This window comes from Euleptes europaea, chromosome 7, assembly GCF_029931775.1.
Source record: "Euleptes europaea isolate rEulEur1 chromosome 7, rEulEur1.hap1, whole genome shotgun sequence".
Classification (NCBI taxonomy): domain Eukaryota; kingdom Metazoa; phylum Chordata; class Lepidosauria; order Squamata; family Sphaerodactylidae; genus Euleptes; species Euleptes europaea.
The window spans coordinates 81,662,272-81,688,584 of NC_079318.1; the positions used below are offsets into that span (position 1 = coordinate 81,662,272).

At 51.0% G+C, this 26,313-nt stretch overlaps 1 protein-coding gene and 1 non-coding gene across 12 annotated transcripts in view; both read left to right on the top strand.

Moving 5' to 3' along the window:
- The window catches only part of NRXN2 (neurexin 2), a 393,602-nt gene that overhangs the window by 351,010 nt on the left and 16,279 nt on the right, over nucleotides 1-26,313 (top strand). For all 11 annotated transcript variants that reach the window (XM_056852311.1, XM_056852313.1, XM_056852316.1 and 8 more), the window contains one exon: nucleotides 14,102-14,180. In XM_056852311.1, the coding sequence (XP_056708289.1) occupies nucleotides 14,102-14,180 (79 nt within the window). The remainder of the gene's footprint in view (nucleotides 1-14,101; nucleotides 14,181-26,313) is intronic.
- On the top strand, nucleotides 458-529 carry TRNAV-CAC (transfer RNA valine (anticodon CAC)). The gene has a single exon. It is a non-coding gene; the product is annotated as a tRNA-Val (tRNA).

Sequence of the window (26,313 nt, forward strand, 5' to 3'; positions counted from 1 at the left end):
AGCTTGGCTTCAAATGTTTTCCTGAAGTTTTATTTCTATAAGCCCCCATTCACCCCACATCAACTGGCACTAAGGGCACTTTACAAAATACTATAAAATACAATTGCCGCACCAGCTGCCAACATATTCTGATATAATGAAATCACATTAAAATATTAAAACTTTTTTTTTTAAAGCGGACAGGGACACCAATGGGGAACCAATGGCAGATCCCCTAACATTTGTTTGCTTATTTGTTTATTTAAGGCATTCGCGTCCCTCTTTCAGGAAGAAATACACTTGGCCAATAAAAACTAGTTTTCTGGGACTCCTTCAATAAGGAAAAGCCTAACAATGAACTTCATAGAGCTCTTCATCAGGCTCCTGGCATGCCCATCGGATGAAGGGTTCTGTGAGACTCAAAAACTAGCACTGTCAGATCACGGAGGGGCTGTGACTCATGACTATGACTTGGGAAGGGGCTGTGGCTCAGTGGTAGAGCATCTGCTCCACATGCAGAAGGTCCCAGGTCCAATCCCCGGCATCTCCAGTTAAAGGGACTAGACCAGTAGGTGATGTGAAAGACCTCTTTACCTGAGACCCTGGAGAGCTGCTGCCGGTCAGAGTAGACAATACTGACTTTGATGGACCGAGGGTCTGATTCAGTATAAGGCAGCTTCATGTGTTCATGTGTGTGTTGGGCCACCGGGGTGCAAGTGCCGTCAGTCAATCCTTATCTGTTATGGGGAGCCTCTGCACGACATTGCGAAAAATCCGATGTTTTCTTCTCGAGTTGCCTTCCCCCCTCCTTCCCCCCCCCTTTTTGCAATATACTTCCAGCATGGAGATCCAGCGTGGTGTAGTGGTTAAGAGCGGTGGTTTGGAGCGGTGGACTCTGATCTGGAGAACCGGGTTTGATTCCCCACTCCTCCACATGAGCGGCGGAGGATAATCTGGTGAACTGGATTTGTTTCCCCTCTCCTACACATGAAGCCAGCTGGGTGACCTTGAACTAGTCACAGCTCTTTCAGCCCCACCTACCTCACAGGGTATCTGTTGTGGTGAGGGGAAGGGACAGTGATTGTAAGCCGGTTTGAGTCTCCCTGAAGTGGTAGAGAAAGTCGGCATATAAAAACCAACTCTTCTTCTCCCAGTTTGCAGGAATGCCAGCATAACCTTAGCACTGGTGGGCAGTCTTTGCACTATTACTCCACAACACCCGGTTGCTCTGGTGTGGCTGCAGGGGGGTGCCAAGAGGCATTCCTCCCCTCCTCCCCCATGCATCCTGGCTAATGGTCAGCTCCTTCCCATTCATTGGGACTCCCTCCACCAGCTCCCAAGCTGTGCACCAACTGCCCGCCACCCTCGCATTTGTGTGTCGGAATTGGCACCGCAACGTTGTATCGAGTTGGCACTTTAATGACAAAGAATTGGCGCTGGCTGAGATATTATTTTGTAATGTCTCAGAAAAGATGGCCATTATGGGGGCAGCACCGGCTGTGGGGTGTCTTGTCGGCGCAAGGGAAGGTCCAGAAGTAGATACTCGTTGTCATCTGCGAGAGGGAAGGGGCAGAACCGTGACCCCCCCCCCAACCCACACTTTTGTAGGCTGTGTCAGGCTGCTATCTCGGTTTCGTTATTGCCTCTGTCTCTGTGCTGTATTGTCTGCCCCCCAAGGTCGCATGCCTAAGCCTAAGCCTGGGAACTCAGCTCCTGGGAAACTGTATTCCTGCGTGTAATCTCCCGCCTTTCCTGCCTTATAATATCTCCCAGCTAGTGAGCCTTTCATAGCTGTCATTTTATTCGTTTGCACTGTATGCCTATTTGATCAGTAAAATCCACCTGTTTGGACTCTATACGACTTTGTGGTGATTTCTGGTTCTGTGGGCCAAGGGCTGACATTATGACAGCTATCTCACATCTTCTCCGTTCTCCTAGCCAGGCTGGAGCCCAGGGGGGTTCGCCTGCCACTTGGATGGGAGCTGTGCAGCTCTCCAAGTGATCTACTACCCTGGAGCCCTTCTTAGAGGACCCTACTCTGTTACAGGACTTAATTGCTGAACTTTTCCGGACGAACCGAGAGGTTTGCCGCTTGAGGGGACTGGTACACGCGCAGTGGCAATCTCTTACAGGACGTCTCTGGATGTTAACATCGGAGGATACTGATGCTCGTTTAGATCTTCAGGACTTGGATCAATTACTGGACGATGCCCGATTGGCGACTGAGGATTTACAAATATTAACTGGACTTCTGGATAATCTTATTTCTCGACAAACTCTTTCTACCATGGCGGGAGCCCCACCGGAGGGTTTTTCCCTGATCCCGGATGCGGCCAGCTGCCAGGCTGAGGCCAAGCGAGTCGCTATTAGCACCGCTCTTCTCCTTGTGGAATGTACAAAGGACACCCCGGTAGCCACCTTGGCTCAAGTTTTGACCCCGACGTTTGGAGCCGAGGCATCCGCACTGGCGGTTCGAGTACAACCTCTGCTGGGCGGGGAACCTGACCCCATACTCTTGCTCCTCGAGACAGAACTTTTGCCGCGCATTACGGCAGAGGCTGCCCTAAGACTTGAGAACGCCAAAGTTCTTGCGGATCAGCAAGCCGCCGAAGCGGCTAGGGTCGCAAGAGAGAGAGAGGCGGCGGAAGCAGCCAGGGCGGCTGCAGCAAGGAATCAGGCGAACGTGGACACGCGCCCCAAGGACTATGTACTGGGACTATCAGGTCTCACCTTTTCCCCGGCGTTTGTCCCGTCGCGTACGACCCAACGCGCACGCCGTTTGGCTGACCGACGTCGAGACTCAGATGAGTCTGAAGACGAGGATTTATATGGGGATAGCTCTCAATGGGCCACGAGCTTCCGAACCAGTAAGCCTCATCTTACTGGGGGCCCAAGTGAGGAGGTTCATCTTTTACGAGCCCAGAATCGGGAGCTCTCCGACCGTGTGGATCAACTCCAAGAAGTAATGGAACTTATGCTTCACGAGAACAGGCAATTACAACAAACCCTGATAGCTCAGAGACAGCCCGTTCCGATACCGGGTCAGGCGGTACCCGTACAACCACCCGCTAATGTGCCTGCTCCACCCTTACCTCCTGGAGCTCCTGTTGCTCCTCCGCTCCGACCACCCGTGCAACCACCTGCTAATGTGCCTGCTCCACCCTTGCCTCCTGGAGCTCCTGTTGCTCCTCCGCCCGGACCACCCGTGCAACCGGGTCAGCCCGCGCCCGGCCCTTGGAAGCAACTCAAATTGAGGACTACGTATGACGGATCTCTTGAGACTTTGCCTTGTTTCTTGCATCAAGTGGACAGTTATATGCGAGAACAAGGTCAACTTTTCCCCACGGAAGATAGCCGGGTGCGGTACGTAGCTTCCCTCCTGACAGGCAAAGCGGCTGACTGGATGGTCCTCCAGTTTGACACCCGCTCTCGTGCGATTCGTTCCCTCAACAACTTCATGACTGCCCTGAGAAGGAGGTTTGAGGACCCCTTCCTGGGAGAAAGAGCCAAAACGGAACTGTTACAATTAAAACAAGGCTCTGCTACAGTTCGGGAATTTGCCGATGAATTTCAGCGACTGGCAAGTAAAATTGTAGGTTGGCCCGAGACCACCCTAATCCATCATTTCAGGGAAGCCTTGCATCCTGACATTCTGAACTGGTCTTACATGCGGGGCGATCCCGATACCCTCGAAGGCTGGATCCTATTAGCCGAGGAAGTGGAAAGCCGCCGCCGCTTTATTTCTCTCGTCCGTCAAAAGCACAAGGAGAAGGGCACCCAAAAGCCTCAACCCAAAGCACCACTGCTCGTCCCACGAAATCCCCCACGTCCGCTCCAGGAACGTGAAGTCCGATTTCAGAGGGGTGCCTGTCTTACATGCGGAGAAATGGGCCACTTTGCAGCCGTGTGCCCACGCCGCCAGGAATTATTTCGTCCCAGCACGACAACCCGCGCCCGAGGTCGTCCACCACGCAGAGGCACCGCGGCCACCCGCAGCGCAGCTCCGGGAAGGCCCACACCCTCTGCACTCCATGCCGGGGACCCAGCCTCCCTGCCTGCTTCCAACGACCCCGCCGGGTCTCGGATTACAAGTGCCCCATTGGGGGACAGCTTTCCCTCTTCGGATGAGGAAAACCCTTGGATTTCTCCAGCCTTAAACCTGGAATCTCCCCTCGACTTGTCAAAAAACGGCTCCGGTCTGTGGTGAATGGAGCATCTCCACAGACCTCTCAGGATCTTCCTATCAAACCGAATGCTCCTACCAAAATCAAAGAAGTGGACTCCACCGTCTACGTAGATGCAGTTTTACAACAACTTAACGGAGGTCCACAAATCCCCGTCAAAGCACTAATTGACTCCGGTTGCTGTCGCACTCTCATAAGCGAAGCCACGTTTGCTGCCCTCAGAGCCGACTCAGAGGCTTTACCCGCCCCCGTCCAATTTGCTCAAATGGACGGGAGCCAATTCCAGGGGGGTCCAGTGGATCATCGCACCATAGGGGTGGCAATGGGAATTGGTTCCCACTGGGAACAAATAGACTTCACTATAGCCCCTATCCGATTTGAAGTGGTCTTGGGAATTAACTGGATTAAAGGACATAGTCCCAGTATTGATTGGGAAACAGACACTATTTCTTTCGCTAGTCCCACCTGCGACCAGCATCGGCAAAACTTTGCTCTGCCATTTCCGCCCGTTCCAGCGTTAACCTCTACTGCCCCAGTACCACCGGCTCTACCCGCTGTATACCGGGACTTTGAAGATGTCTTCGACCTTAAGGAATGTGATGCCTTACCCCCCCACCGGGCCTCAGACTGTGCGATTGAAGTAGTAAAGGACTGCACATTAACCAAAAGTAAGATTTACCCTATGAGCGCTTCCGAGCGCACTGTCCTCCGGGACTTTTTGGACAAAAACCTCGCCAGAGGGTTCATTCGCCCTTCGAATGCCCCAAACTCGGCCCCCGCGTTTTTCGTCCGGAAAAAAGAGGGCGACCTTCGCCTGTGCATTGACTTCAGAAAGCTCAATGCGGTTACCCAAACCAACGCCTATCCTATCCCATTAATATCGGATATTTTGGGACAATTACAGGAAGGCCGTGTGTTCTCTAAATTAGACTTGGTGGAAGCCTACTACCGAGTCCGTATCCGCGAAGGAGATGAACACCTCACTGCCTTCTCTAGCTGTTTCGGAATGTATGAATTCCTTGTAATGCCGTTCGGATTAAAAGGGGCCCCGGGGGTCTTCATGCAACTCATCAATGAAATCCTACATGACCTTCTATATCGTGGGGTGGTGGTCTACTTAGATGACATTCTCATTTATTCGAAAACTATGGACGAGCATGTGACTCTGGTCAGAGAAGTTCTACAACGCCTGCGTAACCATCAACTGTTCGCTAAACTAGCTAAGTGTGAATTTCACCAAAGCAAACTCACGTTTTTGGGATACATCATCTCCCACCAAGGTCTTCGCATGGACCCCGCCAAAGTCCAAGCCGTCCTCGATTGGACTCCCCCCACCAACCGTAAGCAAGTACAGCAATTTCTGGGATTTGCAAACTTCTATCGGGGATTCATCCCTAACTTCGCCCAAGTGGCTCTACCCATTACGGACCTGCTGAAAACTAAAGGAAAAGTAAGCTCGGCTGCCTTACCCTCCGCAAAGATCCTATGGACTGAGCAATGCCAAGCCGCCTTTCTGGCCCTCAAACGCCTCTTCACTTCGGAGCCGGTGCTACGGCACCCAGACCCAAATCAAATGTTCATTGTGCAAGTCGATGCTTCCGATGTAGCCATGGGAGGGGCCAAGGGCTGACAGGCTGGCCCAGAGCTATGAAAATGGATCAGTATCCAAAATGGTGTGTGTGGATTCCCAGTTGTCATTCCAGATGCAACTAATGTCACAACAGGGCTGCAGAGAACAGCCAGAGTGTGGAATGGGCCTCGTACAATGCTTTGAACTGGTCCAGTGACTATTATCAATCTCATTCGCATCTCCTGCGCCTAATAATACGCCAGTCATCTGTCCCAGCTCTTCGTCCCCGTGTGCGATCAGCGGTGAAGAAGGCACGATTCATAATTAGCCGCATGCTCGTCTCATTTTTTAAACTGCCCTCCCAATTCAGCAAGAGTTTGGCAGGTTATAAAATAAATGAAACCGCCATTCATAAAATGAAATCACCCTGCAAATACTGAATCAAAGAGCGACGGCTACCAGCTGGCCCCAAAATGTTGCGGAGCTGACCTTAGGCAAATCTCGTTGGGTGGCTGTTTTTGTAGGGCCGGAGCCATCACCAAGGAAACTTTGCTGTGCTTCTCAACTCTACCAGGTTGTTCCCCACAGAAAATTATAAGCAGGGCCTCTCCAACTGTTTGTAATAGAAGAAGAAGAGTTGGTTTTTATATGCCAACTTTCTCTACCACTTAAGGAAGAATCAAACCTCTCCAAGGAATACCTCCAAGGACCCTGTCTTGGATGGGAGACCTCTAAGAAATGCCAGCGTCGTGAAACAGAGGATGGCAATAGCAAACCACCTCTAAACATCTCTTGCCTTAAAAACCCTTCAGGGTCGCCATAAGTCAGCTGTGACTTGACTGCAAAAGTAAAGAAAAACTGGTGGGTCTTAGTTACCACGATGGCCGTTCTACTGCTCGTTCAGCAATCATGGCTAGGACGGTGCTAGGCTACCTTCCCCAGCAAAACAGTTCCCCCATCTTGCTTGCTTGACTCTAGACTCCTGTGTTTATATCCTGCCTTTCCTCCAAAGTGTCTGAAGGAGTGAGCTGTGACTCACAAAAGCTCATATCCTGCCAGAAATTTTGTTACTCTTTAAGGCGCTCCTGGACTCTTGCTCTTTTCTACTCCAAAGGGTCCAAGACAGCTTACAGAAGATGCCCATCAGTCACAGCAAGTTAAAACAATAGTAGTTTTTTTAAAAAATCACCACCACCACTTAACCAACCCAATAGCTATTTCACTGGACCAGAAGTTCACCAGTGCAGCCGCAACAGCCTCAGGCCTTGCAAACATAAGAAGAGTTGGTTTTTATATGGTGACTTTCTCTACTACTTAAGGAAGTATCAAACCGGCTTACAATCACCTTCCCCTCCCCACAACAGACACCCTGTGAGGTAGGTGGGGCTGAGAGAGCTGTGACTAGCCCAAGGTCACCCAGCTGGCTTCATGTGTAGGAGTGGGGAAACAAATCCAGTTCACCAGATTAGCCTCTGCCGCTCATGTGGAAGAGTGGGGAATCAAACCCGTTTCTTCAGATCAGACTCTACTGCTCCAAACCACCGCTCTTAACCACTACACCACGCTGGCTCAGTTTATTGGGATGCTCTTTTGAAGAAACCAACTTTGCATCTCCTCCCAGAAACCATCAAATGAAGGTTCCCCTTAGAGATGGAGCCACAGCTGTGAAAGGCTGAGCTCCCGCCAAAGATCTCATTTGTTTCTAGAAGGCGGCATAGCCCTTTGGTTCAAGGAGAGCAATAGGGGCACAGGGTCAGCTGCCCTAAAATAAAGAGCCCATGCTGGCTGTTCAGGTCTTGATAGGTGGAAGTGATTTATTTTTATTTACTTTATTTAAAGCCCACCTCTCTCGCTGCAACTCAAGGCAGATTACAGAATTGGAAAAAAACCATGCAACAGGATAAACAATGCAACAACTGGATGACAAAATGTAGAAAACTATGCAGTACAAACAAGATAACCCACACAATCAACTGCGGAATAAACTACAACCCTTATTCCCTTTATGAAAGTGTTTATTTAAAGTTTTCATTTAAAACGTTTTTTTATTTACAGCTTTTATTTAATAGGCACACCACTCTTTTTCTCAGTTGCAGGCAGCGAGCGTCTTTATTAAGCCCTTTAAAAACCTGGGGCGTGGTTTCCCACACAGTCTCCCTGTGAGGTGACAGCAGCTTTTCCCCCAAGGCTCCCTAGTGAATCCACGTCGGAGGAGGGACTTGAACCCAGAATTTGCAGCCATCGGACCACACCTCATTGCAGGGTGCTTCTTGCACTGGAAAGACAATAGCTCCCCCAAAAATGTATGTTTGGCTCTCTGGAACCCTGACGGGAATGTGGCGCGTTCCCCTTTCTCTCCACCCTGAGTGTCTGTTCCATATATGCCACAGATTCCAGGGTGGCTGGAGGAATCTTCTGTGCTCCAGTTCCTTCTCTTCTTCTCCTTCCGGGCCTTGGCGCTGCTGTTTATGTCTTCTGTTGGGAACCACACAAGTCAGGGAGGGGGCTGGTTATAGATGCTCCCCACAACCATACGATGCGCAGGGGAGAAAACAAATTTTTACCCTCCTCCCTAAAAAAAAGCCGGGTTTTCCTTCTTCTGATGGCACAGATGATGTTGCTTGGGGAAAAAAACGCTGACAAAGTCCTCTTCGGGTTGCCACAGCAACTGTGGCAGTAATTAGGCCGGCCTGGTTTCGCATCCCTGGAAAGGGGAGGGGGGAAACAGGGAAGAGACAGGTGGTGTGAAGATATGAGAGGAATTGGGAGTGGGGGGGAGATTTGACTGATGCCACACATAATTGAAATCATCCCCTTGTATTTTGCATTAATTCATCTGGAATAACCACCCCTGCCCGGTTCAGTTCTCCCGAGCACTAATTCGGATTTGCGCTCAGAAACACAGTTTCCCCTATAAGCTTGCACTGGAGTCGCCGGGGAAGGGGTTGGGTGGCATCCACCGTGTTCTCACACCCAGTTGCGCTCAAACAAGGTGTTAAATGCTCAGGACCCTTGGGAGAGAGCCACATCTCCAGAACATTCAGAGGCCGCGTGACCACCGTATGCATGTAGGTTAGCAGAGGAGGATTAGGCAAACATTGTGATTCCCAGCCATCTAGCTTGCCCGGCTGGGGGCTCCAGAGCCAACTGTTCTTGGGGAGAGGCCCATGTGGAAAAGGCGGCTGCTCGCCCAACTACTGGGGGACCCGTCCTGCCAGTCAACCACCACCTTTGCAGCTCATCAGCCGTCTCTCTCTCTTCGAGGGCCTCTGCAGCGAAAGCACTTGGCTTTCCAAGGGCCCTTTGCAATACTTGAGCTCATTCTGGCCGTTCCCCTTGGCCACTCGGCACCACAGTTGGAGGGGTGGGCACAGCCTGGCTTCCCGTGGGCATCCTCAACGGCAGCACACAGCTCATTCCAAATCAGTGCCTGCCAAGCCCGGTGCACAAGAGGGAATCTGGGCAGCCAGCCACGTTTCGTGGGACGGGCTGTGATGATGAAGAGCTATTCAAGAATGCCTGGGGTGTGACATTTATTGCAACGCCGGGAATTTGGACTCCTGGTGGCTGGATTTTTGTCATTTTCAAGGGGACGGCTTCGGTACCTTTTCAGTGCGAGGGATTCGGACTGGTAAGGGGCAGCTTTTGTGGGAACTAGAGGGAAGCATGGCGATGATTTAGCCCCATAATGTATTTCCAGTTTCAAGTATCTCTCAGCATTGGAAAGGGAGAAAAATCAAGTATGCCTTTGAGCATGTGCAGAGTGCATTTTTAATCAATGACTCTACAGTTATACCGAGAATCACGGGCGGCTTTTGGGAGAGCTTCAGCCCCACTTTCTCATCTTAAGAGAGGAGGGCACAGATGGACAGGCCGGAAACCTGGTGCTTAATCTCTAAAAAAGACACGAGCTAGGGATGGCCTTCAGACCTAGGAGCCCTGAGATGCAGCAGCCATAGGGTTGCCAACTTTGGGTTGGGAAATTCCTGGAGATTTGAGGTAGTGCCTCTGGAGAGTGGGATTTGGAGAGGGGAGAGGCCTGAATAGGGTATAATGCTAAAGAGCCCACCCTCCAAAGCAGCTGTTTTCTCCAGAGGAACCAACATCTGTCATCTGGAGAACAGCTATAATTCTGGGGGCTCTCCAGGCCCCACCTGAAGGTTGGCAACATTAAGCAGCCACCTCTAATGGGAATGTGCTCTGCACATGCTCATGGGCATCTCCTCTCTTGCACCACCTAGAGCTGAGTCCTGGCATTGGAAGAAGAAAATAGGATTGGAGTGGAATTTCAGGTGAGCCCCGGCTCAGCTGAAGCCCCGGAGCAAGAGAATGGCATGTGTGCATGGGAAGGCAGAGGGGGGTGATGTGCATCAAGAAGCTGCTAAAAACAGGTCATGTTGGGAGGGGGGTTGAAGAAAGCAAAGAGCTGTTCTCTGCGCCTCCCCGGGAAGAGAGCCCGCAAAGGTGTACAGCGCTGGGTGGAGTGGATCCCTGATGCTTTCCTGCATCTGCACTGGAGTGCGGCCGAGCACAGGAGGCAGGGGGCGTCTCTCCTGCCTGTCGCTTGTCTCCAGAACCTGCTCGTTTGTATTCTGCCAGCTGAGCAGGGTCTCCGTGATTGATTCCCTGCCCCGGGTTGCTGTCCAGGCCTTTGTTATGCTAATTCCAACATACTGGGGTTGATACGTGCTGCGCAGGCTTTGGAATACTGATGGTGGCAGGGAGGGCAGCGGCTCCCCCCTGAGCCCCCTCCTCACCCTTTGCATGCAGCTCGGTGGCTTTAGGGTTGCCAGCCTTCAGGTGGGGCCTGGAGATCTCCCAGGGCGACAGCTGATCGCCAGACTACAGAGATCCATTCCCCTGGAGAAAATGGCAGCTTCAGAGGGCCGACTCTATGGTATACCATAGATTCTGGATGAAATCTCTTCCCAAATTTCCCCCTCCACAGCTCTGCCCCCAAGTCTGCAGGAATTCCCCAGGCTGGAGTTGGCAACCTTATTATTCTCGGAGCTTCATGATTAGGTGTGTCTTAAGGACAGCAGACATAGGGTCAGTCCATTTTAACATCACAACAGGTAGATTAGGCTTATAGAGAGCAGTTAGGCTATGGTTGCTCAGTGAACCTCGTGAGTGAGTGGGGATGAAATCAACCCATTCCAAGTAGGGTTGCCAACCTCCAGGTACTAGCTGGAGATCTGCTATTACAACTGATCTCCAGCCAACAGAGATTGGTTCACCTGGAGAAAATGGCCGCTTGGGCAATTGGACTCTATGGCATTGAAGTCCCTCCCCTCCCCAAACCCTGCCCTCCTCAGGATCCGCCCCCAAAACCTCCCGCCGGTGGCGAAGAGGGACTTGGCAACCCTAGTTCCAAGCCTCCCACACTACTGAGGGCCCCGCCCCAACTTTGTCTTCTTCTTCGCTGTCTTGCAAGGCTAGAAGAATATTCCACGTTCCAAATGCCCTGCATCAGGAAGTTTTCAGGTGACAGCTTTAAAAAATATTTCTCTGTGAGGTCTTCACTGACCTGAATACAAGATCCCAGGTCCCTCTTCACTACCGGCGGAAGGTTTTTAGGGCGTAGCCTGAGGAGGGCAGGGTTTAGGGAGGGGAAGGACTTCAATGCCATAGAGTCCAATTGCCCAAGCGGCCATTTTCTCCAGGGGAACTGATCTATATCGGCTGGAGTTCAGTTGTAATAGCAGGAGATCTCCAGCTAGTACCTGGAGGTTGGCAACCCTACAGGTGAGAGAAATGGCATGTTGCTTTGTTTACTGCCAGACTCAACCTGTGGCCCCCATGGATCCCCCAGAGTGCTCTGGCTTCCCAGTGGAGAGATGGGTAATCATGGCATATTTCAGTATCCAGAGCATTTTGCGTACATTAACACAGAAGTCCTGGCAAGAGCCCTGTAAGGTAGGCCAGTATTGGGAGATGAGATTTGAGCCAGCGGCTTACGGTTCATTCTGTTCCTCCAGTGTGGTTTGGTCAGAGTAGGAGTGGAGAGACCTGGGTCCGGAACCCTCTGCCCTGCAGCTGGCTTGTGTGTGTGGGTGGGGGGGGGGGAAGTCACATTCTCTTAGCCTAGGCTACCTCACAGGGTTCCTGTGAGGATAACAATGGTGGAAAGGAGAACTATGGATGCTCCTCTGAGCTACAACTTAGACTGGGAGAGCACAGAGTGGCAGAGCACCCTGTTTTGCCTGCAGACAGTACCCACTTTGTTGAAGGGCCAAACGAAATACTGGTGCAGGAGACACATGAATATCAGCAGGCGGCTGCCAGGGTCAGTGGGGAAGGGCTGCTCAGTCCTTTCCCCTCTCCCCATTTTCCCCCCGCCCCCCAGCTCTCACCTCTTAGTTGCTTTTCACCGTGCAAAAGCAAAGATACAGGAATCTTATACATTTTCCCCAGTTTGGACTTGGAAAAAATCACCCAGAGAGAATGGACTGAGCAGCTCTTTCCCTTTCCCTGGCTCTCCCACGTCTCCAGTGCAGCTTTTCAGTAAAAAAAAAAAAGAGAGAGAGAGAGAGAGAGAGAATTAAGTTGGAAGACTGGTTAAGCATGTCCTGTGTATCTTCTAGCTTGGCCCTCAGGAGGCAGGACTTGGGAAAGATCTCTATCTTCCCGAGACCTCGGAGATCAGCAGGTAGAATGCATCATCCTTGTCTAATGCTGTAAGGCAGCTACGTAGCTTCATGTGTACCTTTATCCATCCTTGAGTAGAATGCTGAATAGGAGGGAGCTGTAGTGAGCGCCTGACATCAATAAGTCTCCCCCACCACATCTCCAAAGTAACTCTTTTAAAAAAAATTAAATATTTTTTGCATAAGTGAGGGATGCAAGTATGTGCTTTTAAATGCATAAATGCAGAGTCAAGGCTAAAGGCTGATCCGCAACTTGTGGTTGCTTTGTGCTAAAACAAGTTCACACTGGGGTTCTATTCTTGCCTCATCTATCTACGGAGACACACGCACATAAACATGGCTCCTTGGTAGCTCTGGTAATTTTTAGGTGCTCAATAGAATTTCCCTTGGTGAGACTCGGGTAGCTCTGGCTATGCCCAGGATCCATCTCCTGTTGATTAAGATCCTACAAGACTAAGTGTGTGTGTGTGTGGGGGGGGGTATCTTCTTCTTGGCTTACTAACATGTCCTGCAGGCAGGGTTGCCAACAGCCTGGAGGAAAAGCATCCTGTCCCTTTAATAGTGTCTTAAGAGGATATATATCAGGAGATGTTATTTATCTCCATGCGGTGAAAAGCAGCACCTGTACATTTCATTGATGATGGGCAGTGCTGTCAAGTTGCGTCTGATTTACGACAACCCTTTAGGGTTTTGAAGGCAACAGACGCCAGGGGTGGTTTGCCATCGCCTGCCTCTGCATAGCAACCCTGGACTCCCTCAGTGGTCTCCCATTCAAGTACTAACCAAGGCTGACCCTGTTTGGCTTTACAAGATCAGAGGAGATTGGGCTAACCTGGGCCATTCAGATCAGGGTGTCCATTCCATTAAACCTCCGTTAAAGGGACAAGTTTCGCCAGCCCTATTGACAACCCTATTTGTGGGGCCTCCTCCTCTCTGTCTGTGGCCGGCTGGCCTGACTTGCATAGGACTCGCATAGGTGATGGGCCCTGTCTTGGGGAAGGGGGCTTGGAGAGATGGACTCTGATGCTATGATTGACAGGAAACTCCAAAAACAGCAGTACGGCAGCTCCTTTATCTTTGGTCCAATCAACAAATCACAAAGCAGTGAGTAAGCTTTGGAATTCCACAGAAGCTTTCATCAGAAAGAAAGAAAGAAAGAAAGAAAGAAAGAAAGAAAGAAAGAAAGAAAGAAAGAAAGAAAGAAAGAAAGAAAGAAAGAAAGAAAGAAAGAAAGAAAGAAAGGAAATAGCAGTTTTGGGACATGATGAAGAAGCCCCTGTTGTGCAGTTTGCATTCTCCACCATTCCCCAAACAAACAAACAAACAAAATTCTGCCCACCACTTTGGAGTTGGGGGAGGAGGGCGGTATGGACTTCACAGCCTGATGAAGAATTCTGTTTAACACAATAGTTAACTCTGTTTAACTATTGTTTTATACTATGTCGTCTAAAAAGGTGTCTTTAAGAAAAACACTGTGGACCAACACTGTTACTTACAGCCTTCATGATTATGAGACAAACAAGGAGCTTGTGGGGGAAACCCAATAGCCAGCGTCGTTGGGTGTGCATTATGCCTCTACGTGTTGGAGGGAGAGAGGAGAGAATTGCTACATTGTCATGCTGCTGACGGGACCAGGCTGTTTTGGCGGGAGCAGCGGAGAGGCCAGTGGCCAGGCGATCTCTTCCCTTCTGCTAACTGGATCTCTGTTTCTGCCCCCTTAGAACACGGATGACCTCTTGGTGGCTTCGGCTGAGTGCCCCAGCGACGACGAAGACCTGGAGGAGTGTGAGCCGAGCACGGGTGGGTCTTTTTCCATCTTCTCGCCCCCCGGGGCACACCTACAGTCAGATGGGGAGGGGAGCGCATTCGCCCTAGTGCACAGATGCATACTCACATACTTCCCACACGACCTGGGACTGAATCATGGGAGCCCCATGCAAAGACACCCGGAAGCAGCATAACCGGGTAGCTTGCAAAAAAAATCCACTAACCAGGGCTCCCGTATGTGTACACAAACTTATTTTCAGAGGTGGGTGTGTTCTTTCTGCGCTTTTGCGATTGCCTTGGGCAAGTGCACAAATTCCAGTGCAGAGTCAGCACATTGACAATTTTGCTGCTTTCAAAGAAGCAGGTTTCTAGTCCTCGTAGAAACAATGATAAGCTTGAAAGCAGTGTATACCCAGAGAAGGGGAAAGGGCACTGGCTGCTGGGGGAGAGGAGGTTCCCAAGACTCTTCGCTCCCTGTAGTTCGAACAGAACGAGAATGTGACTTTATTTATTTTTTTAAATTTCTCTGCCATCTCTCCTGTGCTTGAGGCAACTTACAGCAACATTTAAAGCAATAAAAGGGTACAATGAAACACGTGAAACCTCATGGCATAAAAATATAGTGAAAGCCACTTCCAGCCCACCCCCATCAGTTCCTTAAAAGTGTTTGTACGCATACAGGTTTTATATCTCCCCCGCCTGCCCGCCACCAGGTTGTGCCCTGATGCACTTCTTCTTACGGGAGGCATTTCTACACCCAGGGAGAGGAATTTATTAGAAAAGTAGCACAGTTGGAGAGCCAGGCTTTCTGTAGGATGAAGTCAGAGGCTTCAGTCCCACCGCCCTTGCCTCCCCAAACGCAGGAGGGTTTCCACGTTCCTCTGACCCACACACGGCCCTAGACAGACAGGCAGGCACATGCAGTCCGGACAGATATGTCCTTGGCACGCCTCCCTCCCAGATCCAGAAACATGCCAGCAAAGGGCAAGAGACAAGCACCGCCTTGGCAGTAGACGGACTCTTGGGTGGTTCCATCGCGGGCCTTCCTCCCAGCTCTCCTGGCCACCGCTGAGCTTGGCGCGGCAAGCTGCAGCTGGAGGGTGTGGCTAGAGCAAGCACTCAGCTGCAGAGTCCACCCTTTTCGCTTGCCCCGAAGCCGGCATTAACCCCTAACCTGAAACGGCTTTCTTCCAAGCCTCTGTTTCGGGAGGCCCTCTTGCCCCCAGGGCCTGGACACTCTGGTGTTCCAGATAACCTGCAGCGATGATGAACCCACCTTGTGGCCTCTGCAGCTGTGTGAAGAGCTATTTACCTGCAGTATCAGGCTCCACAGTACAGCCCTGTGGGAGAAGGGACTGCTTGTGTGCTTTCATTGCTCCCTGGAAATGAATGGCAGGAGCAACTCTAACCTAGGAAGGGTTTGGTTTATTGCTCATTAACAAAGCCATAAGCAAATACACAGGCAAATGCGTATAAACTTATAAAATACCTAAAATTCATAAATACATAAAATACATATAATAAAATTATACAAGTTCAACAATACCTCTTGGAGCGAGATACCTGTATCATTTAGTACGACAGTTTTAAAGCCATTGCTTGAGTTAAGTATTTTGCCACCTGATAAATTTTCTCAGTATCCACCTCTAGATCTGATAAGAGAAAAGGGACGATCCAGAGTTCTAGAGGAAATTATACTTTGTTAGAATGGGTGTGATCCAACCTGGTTCTCTCCTTATTCCAGTTTTTACAAAAAAGTAGTAGGTGCCCTAGAGTTTCAATTTCACCAACTCCGCGTTCACATAAGTAATCACTGAATGGGATTTTTAGAAAGCGGCCATTTAAAACCCGCGTGAGGAATGGCTGGTCCAAAGGTAGTGGGTTATTTCAACTGATTGTTCACAGTCTGTTACAGATTGAACCTAGGAATGTGTGAATGCCCCAATTCTGTGGGAGTGTAGGGAAAGAGTAAACGATGGCCCTGGAATGCAGCTTGCTGAGAATTTCTGCTTTCAGCTGATAAAGCATGTTTCTAGTCCTTATGTGTGTGTATGTAAAGTCGCAGCCTACGTATGGCTTCAAGTCGCAGCAGACTTATGGCGACCCCAGCAAGGGGCTTTCAAGTCAAGCGAGAAGCAGAGGTGGTTTTTCCATTGCCTTCCTCTGCAGAGTCTTCCTTGGCGATCTCCCTTCCAAGCGCCAGTCCTGCTTAGCTTCCGAGATCTGACGAGATCAGGCTATACCATGCTGCTTTCCCTCCCTCTAGTTCTTGTGGTTGCAAAGATTTACGACTTGCTGAGGTTTGATAAGCTAGAGATGAACTAAAATAATGATTGGGCGTTTGGCTTATGTGCTTTGCAGAGCTTCATGTTGCCCGCTGTGTCTAGCACAACTGAAATAGTAAAAACAATGAATAATGCAGAATAAGTATTCAGGAAATTCAGATTTTCTGGGTGGAAGGTTTTAATTTAATTTCATTTAAGAATGGACTCAGCACAGCCTGTATGGGCCTCACTGTGTGGCCAGAGGTTACTGGTGACCATATAATTATTAAAGATCCCACCTAGTAGGCAAACACCTCATGTGGACCTATCACCCAGTGAGTTAACAGTTTCTTACAGTCAGAGCGGTTCCTCAGTGGAACAGGCTTCCTCAGGAGGTGGTGAGCTCTCCTTCCCTGGAGGTTCTTAAGAAGAGGCTAGATGGCCATCTGTCAGCAATGCTGATTTTATGACCTTAGGCAGGTGATGAAAGGGAGGGCATCTTGGCCATCTTCTGGGGTCACTGGAGGTGTGGCGGGGAGGTAGTTATGAATGGAGTAGGGGTCACTGGGGGTGTGGCGGGGAGGTAGTTATGAATTTCCTGCATTGTGTATGGGGTTGGACTAGATGACCCTGATGGTCCCTTCCAACTCTATGATTCTACAGACTCCTGCCCCCCCCCCCAGTTCGCACATGAGTGTGAGGCTTTAGCCAAGCATTAGTCCTTACAGATTTCCCTCAGGGCCCAGAGGTTCAGCCTTAAGCTCTCCCCAGCATGAACATATGAAGCTGCCTTATGCTAAGTCAGACCATTGATCTATCAAGGTCAGTATTGCCTGCTCTGATTGGCAGTGGCTCTCTCAAGCAGAGGTCTTTCCCATCAGCTACTACCTGATCCCTTTAACGGTAGATGCCGGGGATTAAACCTGGGACCTTCCATGTGCTAAGCAGGTTATTTACTCTTGATCCTCTGGAAGAAAAAGAAAACTTCCCTTTGTTTTAGGTCATCCTAGAGTCTAACAATAAATCACATTTTCCTGGCATCCTCCCAGTTCACCGACAGGACTTACAATCAGGTGTGCCTTGTGAGTTCTGTGCTCAGAACTCAGTTCCCAGATGCATAGGAGCCCAGTTCAGAGTGGGACCATGGCGTGTGGGGAGAAGGGAATTAAGCCTCACACACACGGACGTTGTTTTGGGAAAACTTGTATGTACTCAAGGCTGCACGTTGGTTTCCCCAGTGGGGCAAATAGTGGCTCCCCAGGGCCATTTTAGGTCAGGAAAACAGAACCTGGGGGGGGGGGGTATGGCGGCGGCAGTGGCTGAATCCTCTTCTCCCCACATGCCACTGTCTGGATCTAAATCCTGGTCTTCACCTCCTTGGTCACTGAGTTCCCGGTAAGGAACTCACAGGGACCATCTGATCAAAAGTCCTCCTGGCAGGACAGGGAAGGACGTGAGGAACATGCCACTAGCGTTCCCTCCCCTCAGTTTACACTTCTGCCAGGTAGGGACTGTTTCTCGAGACCCCTTGCCTCCTGCCTTGGTTTTGAGCTGAGCAGTACTCAGCCCCCGAACCCTTTCGCTTAGCCAGTGTTTCGCCCTGGCACATTGGAAGCCATAACAAATGGCTGAGCACCTTTCTTTCTCCCCCGAAGTGACCACGATCCACCCACAGGTATCTTGGCCTCCAGGAAAGGGCTTTCATGCATGCCGCAGCCTCAGCGCCTCTGCTACCCTGCAAATGTCATCGCATGAACCGGTCTTTTCACTGTGCCGGAGTCACGAGCCTAACCTTTATCTGGGTCACTTAAACCCACTGAATTTGGATCTGGATCTTTCTCTTCCAAATGCTTGTTCCCAAATTTATAAGGGAAGTAGGACTCGGGAGCAGGGAGGAGCCAGGCCTGAGAATGAAACAGAATCATCTCTTTGCATAAAAGCCAGCGCTTGAAATTCCATCTGTGGTGTGACCGAGAAACGGAGCTCGAGATGGGCTGTACAGATCAGAGGCAGCCTGAGTCACCATCAGCAAGAAACACCCTCCCGCGGTGAAGAGGAAAGGGTTTTATTTGGAGGCACTGTTGCAGTAAAGGCTAAACCTGGCTTCCGCTCCTGACGGCAGGTGGCCAAGCCTGCAGAATAGCTTCAGCCTCCCCCCACCCCCGGTACTGCCACAAGCCCTTGCTATACACAGCCCCTTCCTCTGCACATATACCACCTGCCCTGGAGGCGGCCATTTTGCTGGCTGAGAACATTCTAGGGTTCCACTTCAACCACATGCTTGGCTACCATTTCAGATGTATCATGTGCTTGAACCACACGGAATGCTCCCAGCCCGTAGAAAGCTGGCTCTCCAGACATTCCTGTCGCATGAGCAGGAAGGGATATTTTTGTTGGATTATGAGGGCTTCGTTATGCCCAAATCCTTGTTAAGTTAGCAGAGTGTACAAAGGCTATTGTGCGCAGAGAAGCCCGATCCAAACCTCTGTGTGTGCCAGGAACAAAACTGCTAGGAGACTTTTTTGTCTGTTTAACTAATATACTGCATTTATTGTAGGAAATACATTCCTGGATAGGATAGAGTAAAATATAGTCGCCTGTCTATTCTAACTAACTAGGATGGAGGGAGATCCAGGACATGCGTCCTTCCCTCATGGTGGCAAGATGGAGAAGAGTGCCAGTGTGCGTGAGGAGGTGAGGAAGAAGCAGGAAGGAAGGACGTTTACCCTAAGAGTAGCAATCTACACATCAGAGAGATATTCAGAGCAGTAGAGAAAGGATGACCCAGTGTCATGTCCCCTCTATCTCTCTGACTCACTAGTCTTGTCTCTCTCTGGAGTCTGAGGTTTAAGAGACAGCGCAAAGTCCTTCACTTCCAACATTTTTTTCTAACTCAAACATGTCATTCACTATATGGGGAAGTGATACAGGTCTTTTATGCATGGCTGTTTCCCTCGCCGTCACCCCTCCGACGACTTCGGGTCTTTGTTTTGATTATGCATGCCCTTTCCGACCGTCGGAGGTCGCCTCGCTCTCCCCCTGCCTTTCCCCATGTTTCATCCACTTTTTCAAATTCAAGATAAAACAGGTCTCTGAAAACACAGGCAAAACGCATTGGGAAGAGCAAGGCGGTCTCTGACGGTCGGAAATGGCACGCATAGCGAAAACAAAAGACCTGAAGTCGTCGGAGGGGTGACCACGAGTGAAACAGCCATGTGTAAAAGACCACAGTCTAGAAGGAGCAGGAGCTGGTGATGAAGAGCCAGCATGGGGTAGTGGTTAGGGTGTTGGACGAGGATATGGGAGACCCACGTTCGAATCCCCACTCTGCCAGGGAAGACTGCTGAGAGACCTTGCGGCAGTCGCTCCCAACCTGCCTTAGAGGTTGTTGTGAGAATAAAATGGAGGAGAGGAGAATGATGTAAACGGCTTTTGGGTCCTCATTGGGAAGATCAGTGGAGTATAAATACATTTTTTAAAAAAATTATAAACCATGCAGATCATATAGCTCAGCTCGCAGTTTTCTGCATCGTGCTCCTTGCCTGCGCAGTGTTCAGAGATCGGGGGTGGGGGGCGGCTGGATCCAGTGCGGCCTTTGGCCCCTCTTGACTGCCAGGATCTGTGCTGTTTTTTGTAGGCCAGCCCCGCCAGTCCCAGCCCTCCTTTCTTTCCTGCCTTCTCCTTTGGCAGCCCTCACCAAAATATTCCTAATGCATTGAAAACCCAGAAATAGTTAAGATAATTAGAATGCAGCCTGACAGTTAAACAAATGGGCATAATCTGTATAATGAGCCCTGGATTCAAGCGTCTTCTCGGAGAGGAGCCGTAGCTCAGCGGCTGGGCACGTCTTTCGATTGCCACTTTAACCGCCCGCCCCCCACAACACACAAGACTCCCACGATTGAGAGGAGGCGCACCGTTACCCGAGTTCAAACCTTTCTGCCCACCAGGTAGGGCAGGGTTTACCTAAGGCCTGGCATAGAGCATGCCTACACACCATGGAGGAGACTCACAGCACGGCCTTTGGAGTGCCTGCCCCTGATTCTCTAGCCATCTTGACCCTGGCGCTCGCAGCTTAGGCAGCTGGTTCTGGCAGCGGCAAAAGCACCCCAATTGTTCCCCTTTCTCCCACTTCCTCTGGGGCATGTCAGGTAATCTCCTGCTGCCGGCTGACATCACCCTGGAAGGCCTGTTCTGCCGTGCGTCCCCTGCAGTGCCCTCTTTCAGTTGAGCAGCTATGCCACTGGTGGCACATGCCCTTGCTGGTGCCAGCTTAAAAAAAAAAAAAAAGGTGGCAGACACACACGCCTGGACTGTCCTCTTCCCACCCTCTTCTAGGATTGCCAACATCCAGGTACTAGCTGGAGATCTCCTGCTATTACAACTGAGAGCCAGCCGATAGAGATCAGTTCACCTAGAGAAAAGGGTGGCTTTGGCAATTGGACTCTATGGCATTGAAGCCCCTCCCCAAACCCAGCCCTCTTCAGGCGCCGCCCCAAAAATATCCCACCTTTGGTGAAGAGGGACTTGGCAACATCTCACTGTGTGAGATGGGGTTTTTCTCCCAGCCTACCCCTAACACATGAAGCTGCCTCTAGCAAGGCCAACATTGTCTACTCTGACTGGCAGTGGTTCTCCCTAGGGTTACCAAACTCCAGGTACTAGCTGGAGATCTGCTATTACAACATCTCCAGTCAATAGAGATCAGTTCACCTGGAGAAAATGGCCTCTATGGCTATTGGACTCTATGGCATTGAAGTCCCTCCCCTCCCCAAACCCTGCCCTCCTCAGGCTCCGCCCCAAAAACCTCCTGCCGGTGGCAAAGAGGGACTTGGCAACCCTACAGTCTTCACTCATACCCGTGGTTAGCAAAGAGTTCCGCAGGGTCTGCAGACAAGAGTTTTTCCACCAGGCCTATGATTGAGGACAGCCGCGGGTCATATTAATGCTGGCTTCCCTCCTCCTCCTCTCCTCCCCCTTTTTTATACAACTGATGTTATCGGGGGGGAGGGGGGACAGCCATCTGGTTTGCCTGGTTTTGGCATTTCTTGCTCCTATGGGCACTACTTTATGGCAACCATCATTTAACATTTAGAAATAGTATTACGGTTTTAAAGGTTCTAAAAGTTTTAAATTTTTATTGTTATATTTGTGTTTTAATGTTGTCACCCCCTCTGAGCCCGGCTTTGGCCAGGGAAGGTGGGTTAGAAATACGAAAAATTAAATAAATAAACACACTTTTTATCCCAAGGTATAACCTGAGCCCAGGCCTGGACCCTGAACCAGTTTTCAAGGTCAGGGCTCAGGACCAACAAGATCATGCATAGAGTCTCTCTGCCTCCCCCCTTATCAACCACAGACAGCACCCACAGAGGCCTAGGAGTGGGGCAGAGAGTAGCAGGGTTGTAACTAACGGGGGGGTGAGGAGGGCAGCCGCCGTCCCTGTGGCATGCAGAGAGGGCAGCAGAACTGCCTCTCCTACAGGAGGAGCGGGCTGGGTAGGAGAGGCAGTTCTGCCACCCTGTCTGCATGCCACAGGGACAGTGGCTGCACCTCATAAGAAAAGCCATGCTGGATCAGTCCAAGGTCCATCAAGTCCAGCAGTCTGTTCACACAGTGGCCAAACAAGGCGACTACAGCAGCATTATCCTGCCTGTTCTCCACAGCACCTAATATAATGGATCTGATCCTGGAGAGAATAGGTATGCATCACGAATAGTATCCATTTTGACTAGTAGCCATGGATAGCCCTCTCCTCCATGAACATGTCCACTACCCTCTTAAAGCCTTCCAAGTTGGCCACCATCACCACATCCTGGGGCAGGGAGTTCCACAATTTCACTATGCGCTTTGTGAATAAATACTTCCTTTTGTCTGTTTCGAATCTCTCACCCTCCAGCTCCTCTCCCCCCCCCCCATTATGGCCAGGGTTTCCAGGCTGGCTAATGCCTTGGCTCAGCGGGTACATTCTCTGCCCTTTGGTCCATCCCAAATTAGAGGGGAAAGGAGTGTTGGTGAGGGGGGCTGGCTTTTCTTCATGCTCAGAGGCAACTGTATATTCCAGGTTCTGGAGCTGAGCCCTGGTCAGAAGAGAGTTTTGCAATCCCTCATGGTTTGATCAACCATCTTCCATGTACACATGTGCAGGAGGCGTGCGCATGCGCATGCACACACATACATGACGCAGCAGGTCAAGCAGGGCCTGTCTTTAAAATGAGTTATTTCTGGGCAGTTTTTTTAATGTCCTGGTATGAATCAGCGTAGAATAATAGAATCATAGAGTTGGAAGGGACCACCAGGGTCATCTAGTCCAACTCCCTGCACAACTACCTCCCCCACACACACCCAGCGACCCCTACTCCATGCCCAGAAGATGGCCAAGATGCCCTCCCTCTCATCATCTGCCTAAGGTCACAGAATCAGCATTGCTGACAGATGGCCATCTAGCCTCGGCTTAAAAACCTCCAGGGCAGGAGCGCTTACCACCTCCCAAGGAAGCCTGTTCCACTGAGGAACAGCTCTAACTGTTAGAAAATCTTGTCGAAGGCTTTCACGGTCAGGGTTCATCAGTTCCTGTAGGTTATCCGGGCTGTGTGACCGTGGTCTTGGTATTTTCTTTCCTGACGTTTCGCCAGCAGCAGTGGCAGGCACCTTCAGAGGAGTAATACTGAAGGACAGCTGCTGGCGAAACGTCAGAAAAGAAAATACCAAGACCACGGTCACACAGCCCGGATAACCTACAAGAACTGATGTTAGAAAATCCTTCCTAATGTCTAGACGGAAACTCATTTGATTTAATTTCAACCCGTTGGTTCTGGTCCGACCTTCTGGGGCAACAGAAAACAACTCAGCACCCTCCTCTATATGGCAGCCCTTCAAGTACTTGAATATAGCCACAGTGCTTCCCGTCTCACACTCTCTCACGCAAACACACAGACCCGTGCGCGCATGCAGCTGTGTGCACCGGCTCTCCAGAGGTGCCCTCCGTGTCTGTGTCCAGCCGGCCTTTCAGTGAGAAGACCGCTTTGTTCGAGGATTTGACACAGCCCGCCCGGCTCCCTCTGCTCTTCTGCTCCTTCCATCGTCTTCCCTGCTATCTGTTTTATGCCTGCAGCCATATCAGTTCTGGCTGTGATCTCGTCAGATCTTAGCACTCGGCGGCTACAGGGATTAGCAAGACCGGGGTGGGGGGGTGGGATGCCTCAAATCAGAAGCTGCCATTCCCACCAGCTAAGCGGGGGCTGTCCCGGTCACAGATCAAGACAGGAGATGGATGGAAAGGGGGGGCGGAAAACAACAGCCCAGCGGCAGCAGAAAGCTGGGAGAGTGATGGGGTGAGATCTGCCCGCCCCTCCAGATACCCACTGGTGCAGAATGCTGGGGCAGCAGGAACACATGAACATATGAAGCTGCCTTATATTGAATCAGACCCTCGGTCCATCAAAGTCAGTATTATCTACTCAGACCGGCAGCAGCTCTCCAGGGCCTCAGGCAGAGGTCTTTCCCATCACCTACTTGCCTAGTCCCTTTAACCGGGGATTGAACCTGGGACCTTCTGCATGCCAAGCAGATGCTCCACCACTGAGCCACAGCCCCTCCCCAAAGAGGATGGTTCATCTCCTTGGTGACCACAAGGGACCCCCGAGGCCAGGAGGGCATTGGCCAGTTTGGGAGGGGCTTCAAAATAAGCACTACGCAGGACGCGCAGCCAGATCAAACCTGGGATGCAGATGAAGCGGAGAGATCACGATCAGTCAGGGTGGTTGCCGAGCAGGGATTTGAACCCAGCTCTCTCCAGTCAAAGGCAGGAGCAATAGGCAACACCACCACCACAGCGGTGCTCCACCCCGGTTCCCAGCAGCCCTCACCAGCATTAGCACCCGGCCACACTGCCTTTCTGAGCAGCCAGAAACCATCTCTGCTTCCTGATTGGTCTCAAAGCAAAGCCACTTGGGGGGGGGGAAGAACCCTAACAAAATATTTAGTGCCTTCTACAGCACTACGACTCACGGGGGTCTTCGCGAGGAAGCCATGACAGGTTGGCAAGGCTGCCGAGAGAACTCTTCGTTAGATGTCCCATTCCACTTCTCAGGACTTTGAATTCCTTGCACAGGAGCCATGACTATGACGGGAAGGGGCTGTGGCTCAGTGGTAGAGCATCTGCTTGGCGTGCAGAAGGCCCCAGGTTCAATCCCTGGCATCTCCAGTTAAAGGGACTAGGCAAGTAGGTGACGTGAAAGACCTCTGCCTGAAACCCTGGAGAGCCGCTGCCGGTCTGAGTAGACAATACTGACTTGGATGGACCAGAGGTCTGACTCAGTATAAGACAGTTTTTTGTATTCATGTGACAGCGGACCACTGTAAGCTGGTTGCCAGGCACACTGTAGACACATATTCGAACTGCACGGGCTGCACAGCTGTTCCAAACCCCATGCTGATCCGGGCGACTCTAAAGAGCAGTTTCTGGCAGCTTGGGAGATTCCAACCCAGGAAGCTGAACAGGACGCACTCTTGAGGCCTCTTTCCTGCAGCTTTAAAGCTAACGATCAGTCCCACAATGCCCAGGGCTGCCGTCTGAACGCACCTTACAAACAGCCAAGGCAAAGTTTATCTTAAGCCAAAAATTTAAAAAGTGTAACTTCGTCCTATCACCTGGGCTCTAGAATGTGCAGCAGTCTATTCAGATTGGAAAGGGCAAGGCTGTCCCTGATCTGATCTGAGACCCAGCGCCGCTCCCTTGCCCAAACAGACAGTGTCCAAAAAAGCCATTTACGGGCTGCCTGAGCTTCTTTCCCCTTTCTGTGTGCCCAGGGGATGGGGCACGGGGGACCCAAGCTGCCTTTGGGTTGCATCAGTCGCTTGCAAAGCTCCACAGCTTTTACTGCATCTCCTGTCTGCCGCTATCATCATCTCTTCCGCTGTCTCCTCCGTTCAGCTAGGAACATACTGGAGGTACCTTCCGTTTCCATCCCCGTTCCCGCCTCCTCTTATTCTGAGCACCTCTGACCTGTGAATCTTTTATCAGGAAGACCCACAAGAGTAGGGGGCAGAGGTTATTGGCGCGGTTTCTGATGCTCAGAGAGAGCTCCTCTGCCTCTCGTGTGCATCTCAAGTGGTGGCATGCACATCTGGAAGTCCCCCATGCCTACAAAAAGCACCGGCCAGAACTATGCCCGGAAAGACATGGCTTCTCTTTTAAACCTTCCCCAAAATCGGGGGCCTGCCACACTAGATCGTCCTGCCTGGGGAGCAAAGGCGCTGTAAAGGTCCGTCCCGCTCTCAGCTTTGTGATCTGAGCTGAACGGCCAAACAAACCCCCTGCAATTGGGTCACTCTTCCCTCTTTGGTTCCGGCAGCCCACTGTGCTCTGGTCTGGCTCGTTGGTCTCCCTGGCAGATTCTCTGGACTTTGTGCAGCAGCAGCTCTCCTCTCTTTCAGCCGCAAGAGCCCCCTCTGCCTGCAGTCGGGCGGTGTGCATCGCATCTGCAGCTCGGCTCTGCTGTTCCACGCCGGCCTCTGCAGCAGCCGTGCACGCCTCTGCAGGGCCTTCCGTGTGTGCCTGCCTGGAGAGGTTCAGTGTGCAAGCAACAGAGGTTCACAAAACCACGAAGAGAGCCGAGAGGAATGACTGCCCCTCTCTCCAAACGATAGAGATGTTGGGGGTCATCCAATGGAACAGGGTTTCGGTGGTATTTCTTCATGCACTGCGTGATTTAACGGGAGTGCATGCTTTGCATGCAGAAGGTCTTGGGCTCACTGCCTGGAATCTCCACTGGAAAGACCTTGGGCTGTAGAGCATTTCCGCTCTCAAGTGCATCCTCCCTGTTTCTCAGTGCCGGAGTCCTTGGGAAGCTGCTTCCAGCACTGGGGAGGTGAACCAGTAAAGCCAGGCCCATCTGGGA